At 31.9% G+C, this 17,762-nt stretch overlaps 1 protein-coding gene across 1 annotated transcript in view; it reads left to right on the forward strand.

Annotated features, from left to right (window-relative positions):
- Window positions 1-2,235: 2,235 nt before the first annotated feature.
- LOC130894723 (lachesin-like) overlaps window positions 2,236-17,762 on the forward strand; it is a 198,861-nt gene continuing 183,334 nt past the window's right edge. The window contains exons 1-3 of the mRNA XM_057801690.1: window positions 2,236-2,280; window positions 12,464-12,673; window positions 15,111-15,154. Coding sequence (XP_057657673.1) covers window positions 2,236-2,280; window positions 12,464-12,673; window positions 15,111-15,154 — 299 coding nt within the window. The remainder of the gene's footprint in view (window positions 2,281-12,463; window positions 12,674-15,110; window positions 15,155-17,762) is intronic.

The following is a 17,762-nucleotide window of genomic DNA, read 5'->3' on the forward strand; positions in this document are numbered from 1 at the left end:
CATGCTGCTTAATGAGTTATTGTTGTAATAGTACAGGTCTTTTAAATAACTCTGGCGGATGACTGAGTTAGAAATAAAATTATTTATAAGGGAGTTCAATTTTTTTAATGTAGAATTTTATGTAGCTGTTACAAAAAGAAATGGAAATCCTTACTTTATCAATAATCTTTTATCAATCTTTATGATTTAATAGACTTTGATAACGATTTATCAATTGACTATTTAATAATTGACTAAATAAGTCGTCATCTTATCCGATCCCTCTGTGTCAGATGGCCATAGTAAGTAGTAGAAGATGGCCACATTATTTTTTCGTCCTCTCTCCTTTTCCTTACCCCTGCTTTGATTTTCCTTGTCTTTAGTCTTTTCATTGGTCTTTTTTGCTTATGTGTCACTTCGACTCATGACCCAATGGTTCTGCGATTTGACTTTCATTAGAAACATTAGGTTATTTTGCTTTTCATAGTAGTCTGATACGAAAGTATAATCAGGAATAATGGACGGGTTATATGGATATATTTCAGTAGAGTAGAACCCAGAAGAAATATCTCTTTGAGATGTAGATTTTGACAAAAGAGTGCCAAATTGTGATAGGGTAATCCTTCGACCTGGATTATTATTAAACCAATTCTGACGTTTTTGATAAAAATACGATTCTAAGAACTTGAGAAAAATTCTGTCTAAGAGTTGGAGATAATGAGTAGTATGACAAACTGGCAAACAAAGAAGAATAATGTCATCTGCTTTAATTTAATTCAATGTGATGCATATCTACCAACAATCAGTAGGACCTTAACAGTTGGTTTTCGAGGAGTAAAATAGTCTTTAAACCAAGCTGCAAAGATATCCGCCGTAGGCCGATTTATTTTTGTATCATGTAGAGGACGGAACCTCTGCTTTTTTATTTTTGCCCTTCATTATGCAAGCGTGAGAAAATAATTCTTATTATTATTATTTTAGTTTTTCGCTAGTACTGCTCCAGGACGATTATTCAGTTGGAGAAAAGTTTTATCCATATTAAAGACGTTGGAAGACTTAGTAAACAATTCGTTATCCATCAAAACGGTCCCCAAAAGGTTGAAATATGATTCTACATGATTCCGATTCATACATTTTAAGTGAGCAATAGATATTCTCTCCGATTTATTAATGTTCATTCCTTGATTTCTTTATAAAAACCAAGTCACAAAATCATATCCAGTTCTCTGCTTTTCTGTACTGAATATATGTTCAATTTAATTGCTGTTCAAATTTGAATACGATTATCCGCAGATCGCTCTTGGTTGAGGGAAATATAATAGACTGCATTTTCTGTATATGACGACAGAGTTCACTTTCATTGTCAAAGCCGAAAGTAGTGCCTGGAACAAATGTCATTTTCTAGGATTATTTATTTTAAACGCCGTTCCAAAGTTTTTCATGGAATGTTAAAAGTTTTTGCACCCTAACGTCAAACTAAAAGATAAAAGTAAAACTAATACAAAATCGATTATGAAATCACGTTCACAACTTAGAAAACTAACATGAACTAACAATTTTAAGGTTTAACATAAAACCAATAAAATACTTGCTTTTTTGATTTTCGGCACAACAAATTTCACTACGTGCGATCTCTCACAAACTGCTGATACATAACGCCATTTATTGGTAAAAGTTGAAATTTTCTTAACTGACCATCTTAAACGAATGGCCATATCATCATGAGTTACCGTTTATGCACATAAAGCTATAAAAATTCAGATAACTATCACTAGTTCACGGTGGCCAGTTATTACTAATGGAGGAATTTGTCTAAAAAAAAAAAAAGTTGATGAATAATACAACTTCATACAAATAAAATAGAACTCATAAATATGAGATGAATTTTAAAAGTTTTCTAATTCTTCCATCATTAGCAATCCCTAAGTATTTATTGAATGAATGAATTCATTAAAGTATGGAGCTTTCTTAAGAACTTTTTGGATGGGAACAATATTCTTAGATTAACTATATATGTATTTAAAACAGGCGTTAATTTTGGGTCCGGTACGACATATTTAGCAAAATAGTGGTTGTAAGTGCACTGCATTACAAATTACAAACAGCATTTATTTGTGTCTTCCAGTCCAACGTCCAAGAATTAATTTAACTTTCCTACATTTTTATCGCTTAACTACATTCTATTGTCATTAAACCAGTTTCTTGCACTGAACAGATTTCTTGAAACCAGATACTTACTCCCGTTCCTGATAAAAGATGCCGTGGGCACACAACTTTCCAAATAAACATGAGAAAGAAGAAGTAAGTATGATACTTGTCAGATTAAGCAAGATATCTATGTCGGAGTTTTTCTAATAATCTTTTTCTTTAATATTCAAACTCCTTTATTTACATCTTTCTTTTTATCTCTTGAGCTTGAACAAGAAAATTTATATCTGCTCCCTATACAAGAATTTTTTATCTATTTTATTGTTATAGAAAGAGATGTAAGGAACAAATTTTGATTGTAATATTCAAGAATGATTTTTTTTTAGTTGAACCAATGAAATAAGAAGTTTCTCTAAATAACAAAAAAGAACAGTTTATTGCTGGAATGTTTTATTTTGAAATGACGCCACTTCGGTTCATGTAGCTTAGATATTAATATTACTTTGATAACATGGATGTCCTCAAATGATTGACAAGAAGGAAATTATACATCTTGCTAGATCAGGGTCGAATGGACGGTACACAGTAACATAAATTTAGTTCTTCCACGTTACAGACAGCAATGTTTATCACATAAATGGTATTCTAAAAGCCGCATTTGCTTTTTGAATTAGTTATTCAAGTTTCTCAATTTACATTACAATAACATAGTTTCTTATTATGCTATTATATGGCTGCTAAATATGAAGAGAACTAATTTTTATAACACTTTCATTCATTCACTTTCATAATTCAAGCAATAGCTCCATATACTTAAGCAAAATGTATCTTAAAGTTTTGTATTATTTTGGATGTGAGAAATATTATTACTATCAGACAATTATCATCTTTTTATCTTGAAAAAACCATATCTAACTTACTTGATGTCTTCTAGCACCAAAGCTTTCAAAGTTCATACGAACAAATACATTATCAATGGCATCACTTAATGTAGATAATAAATAGGATTTCCACTGTAATAGTGATTGTAACTAAAACTCAAACGATAGCGTTCTATATGAATTTCAACTAAGTATCAAGTATGATAATAATATTTAATATTAATATGATATTAAATTAAAATATATTAGTATGATAATAATAAATATTTTTATCTACACTTTCATCTTCAAACTATAAATAATAAATAATTTTCAAATGAATTTATGCCACCATGAATATTGCATTCGGAAAACGAAGTTGGTCGAATAAAAATGATTTTTTTATTAAAATTAATCCATAAAAAATAAATGGCTGTCATTTACTGATCTCTTTGTATATGTTTGGGTAGTAGATGGTATGAAAAAAGTACCCTAATTTTAATTGTTACTAGCCAATATAGATACGTAAATCTTGTATCTCCTGACCTTTCCTTTTTCTTTGACCGTATGCCGAGAGAGCCTCTACTATTATTCAACAGCAATTCCAAGTCTACATTTAGAGACTTCATCAATCAGTGTTCCAACTTGGAAGTTGTCTATTAAGTACTAAGGGAAAGTTCATTATTTGGGAAACAACATCAGTTTTCTAACCAATATAAATTCGGTTATATTACGAGAATATCGACCATTTGAACTGGATATCAGGAGAGTACGATGGTTGCTCGACAAGTTTTCGTTCACAAGTTTAGTTGAAGAAGTTGATGTGACACTCAAGTTACATAAGTACGTTAACAGTTCGCGTTTACCTCGATTTTTTGTTGCAGCTTTATATTTACTCAGTGGATTAGAGATATTTAAATCGTCATAAACAAAATTTTCTCAAATGATCCTATCTTATAAAATATATTTTATAAGTGAATACATAAAATACGCATCATTTAAATGAAACTCCTAACTGTCATTTGATTACTTCATTTGCAGGGTTATTTTGAATCTAATAATGGTTGTTAAGAAACTGATTTGGTCTAGGAACAATAATTCGACTTTATTTCGTCGTTTGAGAATTGTCGATAGCGGATATGAAAATGGCTCATGGCAATTTCGTTGAGAGTTATTTTGTTATTTACACTCTTCCTATAGATCGAGCTCACTCGACTATATACCGTGTTCAGACTAAAACGAAACAATCTCTTTGTACAGATACTCTTCAAAACGTATTTACCTGCTGATGTAACGGAATCTTCTGATAATTACAAATCACATTGAAAATAATTAGACCTCCAGCTCTAACTAAATACGGAATGATGGAAAGTGTCATTCTTCTTATCAAATAATATACAAATATTTTTATAAAGACAATTTAATATCAATAACATGCTTAAAAATTATTATTAGAACGTGATTGTAGTCGGAATTCGAGAAACGTTCGCCATATAATTTATATTTCAAATTAAATAAAAATTCCAACCGCGCATCAAGCACAAATAAAATATTAATAATTTAGGAAACGTTCCATTCAAGTAAGAAACTTCTTTATTCGTGAATAATCTAGAGTAGTAAGTATGTACCAATGTTGATAGAGGCAAAGTTGTCCGGTAACTTGTCCGATCTAAGCGTGACGTTATCTGTCAAAAGTTGATAAATTAAAACATAGTAATGGTACAGTTTTTGTTGATTTGTTCGCCTTTTTTGCAGATAAATGTGAAAACAGAAAGATAAGAATTTAATTATATTAAGACATTTTCATGAGATTTTATTTTGATACAATTGTTTGGTTTAAACTCATACGAGAGTTGCTACTTAAGCTTTGAGACTGGAAGGCGGATAACTTATCAGTTCTTTGTTTCGACTGTTCAAAAACACTTTCATTTAAACTGATGTGTGAGAGCTCGCATTGTCATGGTGGAGAATAATTGGCCTCCTGCGCTTGGTTTCTCTGATTTTTAGCACAATTCTGGCAAGCAAATGTTGGTGTACCAATTAAAATTAACAATTATTCCGATAAATTTTTCCTGTGCGAACAATTTTTATTGGATTTTGCTCGTCTTGAAAGTCCCATACAGTCGATTAGTCGTTAGTTTCGGGTTCATATGCATAGATCCATCATTCTTCGCGTGTCACGATCTTATAGACATCTTTTGAAACACCGTGATTGAATTTTTTTAGCATTTCTTTTCACCAATCGACACGAGCTTTTTTTGAGCCATTGTTAAATTATGGGGTATCCAACGCGAGCAAATATTTTTGACAACCAAATGTTCATGCAATATCATGTATGTGAGTATGCCCAAGTACGCCTCCCTTATTCACAGCATCGCTGTTTTCTGCCACAACAGCCGATTTTGGACGATCTCCACGAAATTCATCCCGTAGCGAGGTGCGACTACGATACTTCATCATCAGTCGAAGCGAATTGATCGGCACACTGCTTTGGTTTAATCCATATCGAAAGTCATAGAAACTCAATGCACGGAAATGTTGATTTAATTCCATTTTTTGACCAAGACGAATGTTTCAAGTATTTATGAAAAACCATTAAAAATTTCAAACTTCCTGGTGGTGATATCAGATTTGACATAATCACATCAATCTTGCCATATCTAAAAACTTAAGTAACAACACTTGTATGTCTAAAAACATTGAGATGACACATAATCTAATATATAAAATTCTCGTGTCGCGGTGTTTGTAATTGAACTCCTCCGAAACGGCTAACATCTATTTTTCATCCCCCTTTTTTAACATTTAGTTAAGGGTAGTCCACCTCTTAATTTTCTTTTAATTTTCTTAGATAAAATTATTTGTCATCACATATTATAAAAATATATTATATATTATGAAAAATATATTATTCGGAATTTTTCACCCTCCTACGATCAACCCCTATTTTTCCATCGCGATTTTTTTCAAAGGACACCAGTTGATGCGTACCCCGGTTTATTCAAATCAAATAGTTTGGGTTATGTATATACAGTCAATACAAGACCGACTGAGTGCTTTTATCTGCGACTGTTGTTGGTTAATGTCACCGGACCATTCTCATTTCAAGATATACGCAAGGTAGATGGACAACAATATCCAACGTATAAAGATGCATGCCTTGCGCTAGGCTTGCTAGAAGACGACAATTATCAGGACAGTATGCTTGCTGAAGCAGCATTAAACTGCTTGGGAACATATATTTGTCTACTATTTGCTATAGTACTGACTAGATGTTGTCCGGCCCGAGCACAAATGTTGTGGGATAATCATGAAGATTCAATGACTGATGATATATTGCATCGACATCGTATAAGGTACAACGATCAAACGATATCATTCAGTGATGCAATGTACAATGAAGCATTGATTGCTATTGAGCTCACCGAATCGAAATGCATCTGATTTATTCAACACAGATATGAATCGTGAACTACAGTACAATACTGTACAAATGGCAGGCATTGTTAGTCGCAATGTTCTACTACTAAATGATGAACAAAAAATTATTTACGACCGCATTATGCTGGCAGTTGCGGCAGAAAGGAGGGTTATTTTTTTGGATACAACAGGTGGAACTGGCAAAACGTTCCTTATTTCGCTACGATCAAAAAATGGCCGTTGCATCTTCTTGCATTGCAGCAACTTTCTTAGTTGGAGGCAGAACAGCTCATTCCGCACTTAAGCTGCCATTGGACATTTAAAGAAATTCAGTTGCAATGTGCAACATAAAAAAACAATCGTCTATGGCCACAGTGCTGAAACAATGTAAAATTATTATCTGGGATGAATGCATTATGGCACATAGGACATTAAAGGATATAAAAAACATCGATAAACTATTTGGCGATACTTTGTTATTCCTTTCAGGTGATTTCAGGTGATTAACCTAACCTAACCTAACCAAACCTAACCTCCCGTTATTCCACGTTCAATGTACGCTGATGAAATCAACGCTTGCTTAAAACCATCGCGACTGTGGCGTAATGTTGAAAAAGTACAACTGAGGGTAAACATGCGCGTTAAAATGTTTCAAGATCCATCCGCCGAAACTTTCTCCAAACAACTGTTAGATATTGGCGATGGGAAAGTTGCTGTACATGAAAATACTGGATGAAGCATGATACTACATATTGTTTGTGTACATCGATAACATATTTCCCGATGTACACACACACAAATGAAAATCATAAGTGACTAGCAGAAACGACGATTTTGGTAGCAAAAAATGTGGACGTCAATGGATTAAATTATAATAATAATAATAATTTAAAGATACAGTTGTTGCCTGAGGACTTGGTGTCATACAAATCTATCAATGTAGTTTGCGATACCAACGAAAGTGTGAATTATCTAATTGAGTTTTTAAATTCATTGGAATTACCAGGCATGCCACCACACCATTTACAATTAAAGGTTAGATCTCCGATCATTCTGCTTTGTAAATTGAGCTCACCACGGCTGTGTAATAGCACACGATTAGTCATAGAAAAATTAATGAAAAACTGCCACGAGCCCCTATGTTTCCTACAGATGTGCCAATTGAATTCAAACGTGGTCAATTCCCAATTATATTGTCATTTGCTATGACGATCAATAAGGCACAAAGCCAGACATTGTCTGTATGTGCCTTAGATTTGGAAAAACCATATTTTCCCACGGACAACTATATGTGGCATGCTCTCGCGTGGGAAAACTACCCAGTCTGCTTGTGTTGGCCAAAGACGGACTAACCAAGAATATTGTATATTCTATTGCGCTGAGAGATTAATCTTTATTTTTTTTAACTTTCATTATCTACAACGCTTACTTATAGTAAGTTAGTTATTTTTATTGAACTAGAAAAATATATCGTAGATATTTAATTTTTTTTATATTGCAGAATAATGTTTGTCGGGTCAGCTAGTGGATATATATTAATAGTTGCTATTCTACTATTTACATGTCTAAAAAGGGACGTTCGTGATTATCTTTTTTTTTATATCCACAATGCTGGAGATCAAATGTAGTTTCACAATGTCTGTATAGTTATTTCAAGATAATTGCTACTAAGCTACTCCTGTCTGAAGGAATTATACTCCATTTGATACCGAAAGGATGGAGAAGTATTTGGTGATATGTTTTAATTAAAATTGATCACATAGAGTTAGAACTTTAACTATCTTTAATTGATTTTCCAAGAGTACTTAGTAGTTTCATGTTTGAAGGGTTATTTATTACCCGATGGTTTACATAAACATTTTTTAGATACATTACACATAACTAGTATAATGAACAATGCAAACAAATGTTTAATGTTTCTAAAATTCATATGTGTTATCAATTTTCTGGAGATATTAAGGCTGCATAAACTAAATATTATATGACAGAGATTGTAGATATTTTATTTTAACCCAGCTATCAAATTAAAATTCCCCTAATGTATGTAACAAAATTTTTCGGAAAAAATTTGTAGTGCAATTTTAAGACAACGATATATTGTTAATAATTCATTTATACACAACTTTTTTGTGTGTGATCGTCAATTTCGTGAATTTTTATATTCTACGTCAAAGCTGTTGCCTATTTTCGGCTTCCCAACCTTTATCACACACTTTTCTGCACAATATCGCTCAAAACTCTTTAATAAGGAGAGTTGGGGGAACATTTGGAGGACATTTCCCTTCATAAATATGTGTACCCAACGCTTCACCCCTCACCTGTCCAATATAAGGACATGAAATGTCTGCTTCGTATATGGCATACCAGAAAACAGAAAACTTTCTGTTCTCTATGAAGTGACGTCTTCTCAATGCTAGGCAGCATATCGGAATTTTGCGCGAGTAATCTTCAGTATATTTTGGACATTTCTTCCTTCTGCGATGTTCAACTGCCTTTTTCTTTAGTTCTTGACTGTCATGCGAGAAACCAGAAACCAGACATGATATCCCATGTTTCCGTTCAGTAATTGTTTCATAAATGGTCGAAAGTGCAATATTCTCTCTCTAAATATATCCACAATATCAGTTTTTGACAATCGTCCAACTAAACTGTTTATACTTTTTCAAACTGTTTATACTTTTTCGGATATCTATCTTGTACGCCATAACTAAGTTAAAATTTGACAAAATTGAAATAATACATGGATAAGAAAACATTGTGAAATTTTTGTTTTTTATGGCAACTAGATTCCAAATTATTTAGAATCAAAATGAAGGCAACGACTTTTTCCGAAAACTTTTGTTACATATGTCATTTGTTCTTATACCATTATCAGTTTTGCTGTCAGTTGTTCCTTTATCAATTAGTTCTTTGTTTTCCTTGGTACTCTCATATTTATAGGTCCTTTTGATACTATTGAATGTCTGTAATTCTTATATTCTGATCAATATTGTATTCATAATCTATGTATCACGATGTTGATTGGATTCATGCATTCAATTTTTTAAAACAATCATCAACCAATGCTTCTCAAATCACATTATTCATTAGAACGATGACACCGAACCTAACATTAGTATTCCGAAAGTCTCATTTCTTAGTCTTATGTAGTAATTGTATTGTAAGTCATTGTACTTCTAGTTAAGGATGACAGATCGTTTTGTAAGTAAAGTATGTCGATAGAATAGTATTGGAATCAGCTGATGCTAGATATTTACACTGCTGTACCCAGCTATTGCCTCTCAAATATTACAGACAAACTTGGATGCTTTTTTCTGGTGGTTGTAAACTTAAAGAATAAAATTTGTACATATTACCTACGGAGAAGGACCTGTCTAAATATGATGTTGAACAGCAAAAGATACTGCAAAATACCTTGGAAATCATATGACCCACGACTAGCCTGGAGCAAAGCAATTGGGCCTAAAACTCACTAAACTCTACTGCTTAAGAGATCGAAGATCCCAACTAACAATCAACAACAAGCTGCTGATACCCCAAAATTGGGGTAATTATATTCAACTATGAATCACTGTATCCAAATCAAATATAGAAATTCTAGAAAGATTTCAGTCACAAGTGCTAATAATTAATTAATAATTTTAAATGCTCCATGTTATAAGGGTTGATAAGAAATTATGATTGGGTTAACGGGATCATGATCTGAGCGTTCGGAAAGCCACCGGAATCACTTTCACTGTTGTTCATGTTAATCGGGTCGTAGTCATATGATAGGATCCTTTCTACCTTAGACACTTTGACAAATACGATCAGCTGACAGGTTATTTCGTTAGCTAATGCTTTTTGAATTTTATTAATTCCTTTCATATGGTCGTTTATGATTATTTATCATCAGCAGCGTAATTGATAGGTTATTGAGGCTTGCGGTTTTTATACTTTTTGTCATTTCAAGATAAAAAATAGGTATTAAACTTTGGTGCGAAGTTTGTTCAATTATTCAACATCCAGAATCTATTATACATTTGAATAAATAAAATGGAAAAATTGATGCACCGACAAAGCAATAGAAATAAAAAGTTTCCGCTGAAAATTGAACGCGACGTTCGGAGAATGTAATCAAAATCTAGGTCTGGGTTAGGATCCGCAATCAGCTGATAGATGATCTATCTAATCCAGTCCATAATTTCCGAAAAGCCCTATTGTAATATGGTTCAATCTATTATTAGATGTTTAATTATATTTCAATTTTTCAGTTACATAAATTTAACCGAAGAAATTCTTCCGATATTCGTCTTGGGGGTGCTCTATTTGATTTACTTTACTTAAATCTTTACGGCAAGTGAATTAAAATGTCTACTTGATAGTGCAAAGTGAGTTATAATCGAGGAACTATGATTAAACAGTAGCCGATTCCACATACAAGAGTTTATATGAGTGCTTTAGGCAACATGCGTCTCTTTGTCTTTGTTTACATCTACTAATATTTGACATTATACCACAAAACCACACTCAGGCCGCAAAGACTATTTGGTATGAATTCAAGTAGACTGTATAACCCTCAAGGATATGCTTGTGATTTGAATATTTGAAGAGAGTTTGACTGAACTCTTATTTTTAGTTGGAATTTTTGACGTTTCACTTGATCGATAGGAGTAGTAACTTTGGTAAACCAAATTCTCTCAAATAAAAGTTAATATAGAAGTGAGGAATTTTGATGTATTGCCTACAACCAGTGACTAAGTATAATGATACTTTGGTTCTAGTAAGAAACTTTATTTTTATGTCATATATTTTTTGAATTACGGGGAACATATTTCTAATTGCATTAAAATTATTTAGATTATCTTTGACTTTCTACTTGTGTAATAAATTTTTTTGCAGAAAGTTTAGGTCTTCTGCATATAGTCAAAGAGATAAAGCGTTTCATGCTATAGATATCGTATGGCACTTTCTTCACTTTAATAACGATAAGCTGTGTTCATTTTTCGGTACTTCTATCTACGAGGGTTGCGTTTTAACAAGTGAAGGACTCCAAAAGAAAAACTTTGGAAATAGTGAATAGCCACGAGAGTTGCCTTATAAGATTTTACAAGAAGTAAAACGGAGTATTTTATTGCTTTTTGAAATATTTTTTCTTAAGGTCCATACATTTTTACCTATGCACAAACCATTTCTGGCAACATTTCTTCCACCCTAAAGCTGATATCGTAGAGATTGTGAAAATCGCTTTTGTCGCATCTTTTGTTTGACAGTAGAGAACAAGAAAAAGTCATTAGGGGATAGATAGGGCAATGAGACATTAATTCGATATTCTTCTCTCCAATTATTCGGTTATTTGACGAGCTGGCATTCTCGCGATGAAGAATGATGCAACCTTGCACTCTGCGGGATACGCGTTTATCTGTCTGTAAGTTACACACCGATCTTCTTCAATCATATTGCTCACCACATCGATGTTTCTCGGAATGACAATTTTTGCCAACCATTTCCTCATTCATTACTGAAAAACGCGCGACCATCACGAAATTCTGGTGGTGCCACAATTGTTTTATGCCACCTATTGTTGGATTGTAAGGTAGCCCTCGTATTGCAGATATCACAAAACACAAAAGATAATCTAGAAAAAAACAAGTGACAGATCAACTGTCACTTGGTACAGAGAACTTAGCGACAAAAAATGCTGTACTCTTTGATTTATTGATCTCTTTTCGGTGACTCCTTGTATAACGTATATTACCCTGAAGATAAATATTGATATCAGATAACACATTTAAAATATATTTCGAATTGTAGAGTATCTGATTATACTGACAAATGATATACATTTATTTTAGCTTTCTTTGTACGCTGTGGTTACATATGAAAGTTTTATATCATCAATATTGAGATATAATTGCAAGCGAAACTTGTTATTAAGTCGTTAAAGATTTGGATGAGTTTTAATTCCTCTGAGGATTGTATTCTGTTATTAATGAAGTAAGTAGAGATTAGGTGAATTATGAAGTGACGTTATAAGCACATTATGGGCTATTTGAGATATTTTTCATCGGGGATAGGTATATCTAGATGAACAGTTAACTGAAAGAAGCAACAGGAGTTTGAGGGTCGAGAGGGGTCAGACAAGGCGCACGCTTACAAGAGGCAGCACGCGACTGTGCGACGGGTTAAGCTATAACGGCCACATTTATAGACAAGTTTTCCGAGGGAAAACCCGTGCCGTTTCTGTGTCTGGTGCCGTTTCGGTATTATTTGACTGTGCTTTTGGGGTAAGCTCACTTTTTCTTCATTCCCCTATTCTAACTCCTTCATAAACGTGGTTTTTCATTGTTCCATACACCATTTAAAAACTTTTTAAATACTTTCCAACAACTTTTCCACTTATAATATCAGTCTTAATTTATGAGTACGCTTTTTGACGTAAACCCATAAACAATTTGTTTTAAAAATGTGCGGCTCCACATAACTATTTTTAATTAAACGGAGCGGAAAATGGTTAACAAAAGAATCGGAAAATGAATTGTACTTCGTTGCACTAAAAAACTGCATCGCTCTGCATTGTTGAAACTCATTTCGTTCCAAATTCATTTCAAATGAAAGTATTTCCTTACTTAATATTTTCTCATATCTCGATCTTTTTACAGATGAAAAAATTAAAAGTTTGGTTTTTGTTCTTTCTGTTGGAAAACCGGTAACGCTGCATCGCGTTCAACAAACTTTTGTTACGACTCATAATGTTTCATATTATATAGGTTGGAATGAAAAACTTTCTAGCGATAAAATGTTCTATATTATTATTGTACCATATTTTTTCGGAAGCTAGCTTTGACTTATTGTTCTGGATAAATAATTGATAAATATATATTTGTTATTAACAAGAAGAGATATTAGGATTGGAATATTTTTAATTTTAGTGTTGATAAAAGTGAAAACGGATTTCATTTTTCCGACTAACGTGAATCATATATTTTCAAATAAAAGTTATCAACTATTCAAATTGTGTTTGTGGATTATGAGGAGAACCTGGAAAGTAATAAAATTTAGGTTTTGAAAACTGGTCTGATCAAGTTTAATTTAATTTAAAATTCTCAATACAAGTTTCCTATTTCATTTTTGAACTTGAAACTATTACTAAAATATCACTAAACTATTTCGAGGCAAATTATCAATATGGGAGAGACTTGGATTTGGTAATTTAATCACTAATTTCTTAATTTAGTTTATTTTTATTCGATTAGTAATGAAATCTGTATTGCATTACATCGTATTAAAAAACTTACTTTATTTTAGAAATTTGTTCCACTAACCATTGAATTTGATACCATTTCATACATTTATAGTTTGTAAATGGTATATTCAGTTCTATATAATTAGTATAAATTGACATTTATTGGAAAATCACTTTTTTGTTCTCATGATACTGAAATTCGAGATTAATTTCAATTCAATTCAATCCAAATTAGATTTAGAACTAATTTAAAAAAGCATTTGAGGGAAGAATTTTTTTTATTATTCAACAAAACATGATATTCTAAACGTTCTTTCAACATATATTTTGTACACAAAATTTTAAATACTTCCCCTTAAAATGTGAAAAAGTAGGGAAATGATATGAAAACTTGTAATGTTGAAGATTTAGCTCAGCTATTTTAATTGAAATTCCAAGTACAAAGACAAAAAAATAGAAGGGAATTTACGAACTCAGGAAAATTTTTTGACATTGTAAAAAAATATTGGCCTTTCGGATCACGCGAGCTTATTTTCAATAATTTCTATATTTGCGAGTTAATAAGTTTGTGGAGATAATTTATTATAAATATCAATGTGGAATAAAATTCAATAACAATTTCCCCATTGTTATTCAATATATTCTAATTTTTTATACTAGAATCAGATGGTATCATTTAATCAACCCTTTGTGTCCAATGCTTGGATAACATTTTGATCGGATGGAACAAATTTGTGATTAACCTTCCCATTTGTGAAATAAACACAGAGTAGAGTTCCTAACCAACAATTTCTCTGAAATTATACCAAATACCCAACATGGCCATTTTCGAATAGTCAGGCTTTGCGGATCATCGCTTTTATCCAACTATTGTGAGAGTGTCTTCAGATTAACTTGAAGCCACATTTTTTGTCTGAGTGACCGCAACAGTTTAAAGCTGTCGTAAATTGTTCCGTTATTCGATAATTTTTTACTAATTTGAATTAAGATCACAAAATGACATTTATTATTACTGGAGCTATTAATGCTTCATTCAAGCAACAACAAATTAAAAATTATCTCCCAAATTTTCTTATACGAAGATAATCGTTTTCTTATTTCAAGTCCAACTTTTTTTCACAAAGTTGTTTAAAAGTATGAGGGAGAGCGTTCTTTTCTTTCAGTTTTTCTAATTAGGCACACAAAGGAACGGAAATTTAGTACACCCGGAAGATGCGGTGCATGTATATGTATTATGCATTGTATTAAATTAATATCTATTGAGTGTTAGACATTTTCATTCCTATTTACGTTGAAGCTCTTTCAAGATTTATTTCAAATGGACTATTAGTGTGATTTGTTCTAATATCATAACATGTATGAAAATGTAATAATCGGAATAATAATTAGTTCTTGGTCCGATCGCATTGTGAATTATAACATTTATTATTATATGTTGTTAAATTTTGGTAACAATAAATTCTCAACATGCTTTACAGGTAAAGTGTTCGAGCCTAATTCTGAAACTTTCATTCTGGGGCAGGTGAGTAGTTTTTTTTCTATTTTCTTGATTCCATAAATTTTTTTCCAAAAAATCCTCTTGGGATTCGTATATGTATAAAATTATTGTATGAATGGTTTCTCATGAACATGTAAACATCCATTTAAAATATACTTATACGTAAGTATTTTCTTTTGCTCGACTCTCTATGTCAAAGTATGAGATAAAAAAGTAAGAAAGTCTAACAGTTGCGCGTCAGAACTGTTATACCCAGTGACGTTGAAAAGTCAAGCTGCCTCATTAGTTTTGTTTTAAAACATCGGCCTGTGATAGTTTCAAGAATCACAAGCCTATCAGACCAATTCCTGGCCGTCCATTAAATTATAGAGGCTGCCTCATGAATCATGTAGGTTTTCTTTTCTTTCTGATTTGAGTGGTTAGTTTTCTAGACATTTAGGATTTTATTAAAGACCAGAAATTATTCAAAGTTTCTTGGTTAAATAGCTAGTTATGAATTCAATGCATTCATTATGAAAAATTCATTTTCTCACACTTCACCGTATAACGTGATTTTTCTTGAAAGCAATTAATATGTCTTAAAAATACAAAAGACCAAATTCAAGCTTCAGACAATATTTTAAATAATACTAAATTCAATATTCAAATCAAATAAAATTTCATTGAATATTTAGAAAACATAGTATAAATAAATTATATGTATCCGTCTCAAGAGTCAGGTTCCAAAACAAGGAGTCTTTTTTTTTCTTCTCCAAATTATCCAATCATCATTTTTCCTCTTCTTTTTTATAATCTATTTTCATAATCTTAAGACAATTACAACGCATTTATGTTGTCTCCATTATTGTTTTCACGAATCTAACAGTGTTTACCTTTCTGTTACTCTGATATTGAGCATTTTTTTCAATGAATTTAATTTTTTCCTGGTGAAGACTTATGAAAGTTATAATTTTAACAGCTTTACAGGCGGTTGAAAATTCTAATTTCTGAATTTTGGGGTATCTTTTCTAATTCAAAACTTTTTTTCAGAAGATACGGGACTATCACCAAAGGTTTCAAAAAATTTATTTTAACGTATGGTATCTACTTTTAATTAGTATAATTAGCAGTTATCTGGAGCTCTTCATATTTTATTTGTTCCATTCCCGCAATCTTTTTCGTTGGTTGTGTCTATCTCTGTGTATTCAAAGATTTCAATTTTCCTTTTTTACTCATTTATTTCGTGGAATATACTCTTTTTTTACGTGTACTTTTCTAGTGTCACTGGTGTATTAATCAACATTATACTTACTCCAACGTTATTCTTTGGAATCATCCTGTCAAATATCCTCTTATTTCGTCCTTATTCTTCTATTTTTTTTTCGCTGCGTTATATCTAATATCTGAGTAGTTTCCATGTTTCATCTCAAATCAGTTGTTTATTTTTGTTAGGTACAGACAAGTCCGATGTGAAATACAGATACGACTTGAATGATCTTTATATTGTGATAATTGTTCGATCCCATGCTTTATAAAATTCTGGATATATAAAGAAAAATTATGGTATAACAAAATTTATCATTAATGAAAATTCAGTAATAAAGATTTGCCTAATTTTTTGATATTTATAATCGTTACAAAATGTTTTAACATTACGTAGTATTATTTTATTTTGAAGAAGATTTGTAACAATTGAAATACGCCTGAATCCAAAGTTTTAAGTCTAATTATGGAATGTGCATATGGAATTTACGACTGGATGAATCAAGAACGTTGAATGTTATATGTTGGTCCTCACAATGTTGAAATTTTTGCGGCAAGGAATGAAAGCTCGTCAATGCTGGTACACACGGATTCTTCGCATTGCTGTATAATTCGTTAAATGTTTATGATAAAATTAAATATGTAGGTATTCATTTGCAAATATTTCCCTATCGTCAAAGAAAAAATTATGCTTGAAACTTACGTTTCGTTTCAATTTTCAAATAGTTTCAGTTTTAATTTATCTCTTCAAAATATTTTGAAACATTATATCAGTTAAAAAAACATAGAAGATCATATAAATAATAGTTTTTAAGAAAAATATAGATAGAACACTCCCATCATCTTTCTCCATCTCAATTATTCACAATTCACAATGTTTTTCACGGAAATGAGTGACGAGTAGATCGTATAAACATTTCAATATACCAATAATTTCCAAAAACACAAATTATGATAGTTATAAAACAAGGATGTTGCCTCTCGCCAACGCTATTCAAGATCTACTTAGAGCAGGCACTCAAGATGTGGAAGCGGAACTGCAAGGGTGTGGGAATACTTCTCAGTGACAACACTACACTATATACGCTTTGCTTCGCAGACAATCAAATAGTAATTGCACAGGATCATGACGATTTAAGCTACATGACTCGAAAACTCATAGAAGAGTACAGAAAATGAGGTCTCAAAGTGAATGTAAGAAAATTGAATGTGTGTGAGTCTTAGCAATAGCATTAGACATCGATCTGGAGGACAGTAAAGACATAGATCACAACAAGGAATAAAAATACTTGGGAATAAAAATATTACAAGAAGAAACACCCAACACAGCAAATCAGAAAAAGAAATATACAAGGCAGAAAAACGATATCTATGATGAATTAAATATTAC

The sequence above is a fragment of the Diorhabda carinulata genome, chromosome 1 (genome assembly GCF_026250575.1).
Source record: "Diorhabda carinulata isolate Delta chromosome 1, icDioCari1.1, whole genome shotgun sequence".
Classification (NCBI taxonomy): Eukaryota; Metazoa; Arthropoda; class Insecta; order Coleoptera; family Chrysomelidae; genus Diorhabda; species Diorhabda carinulata.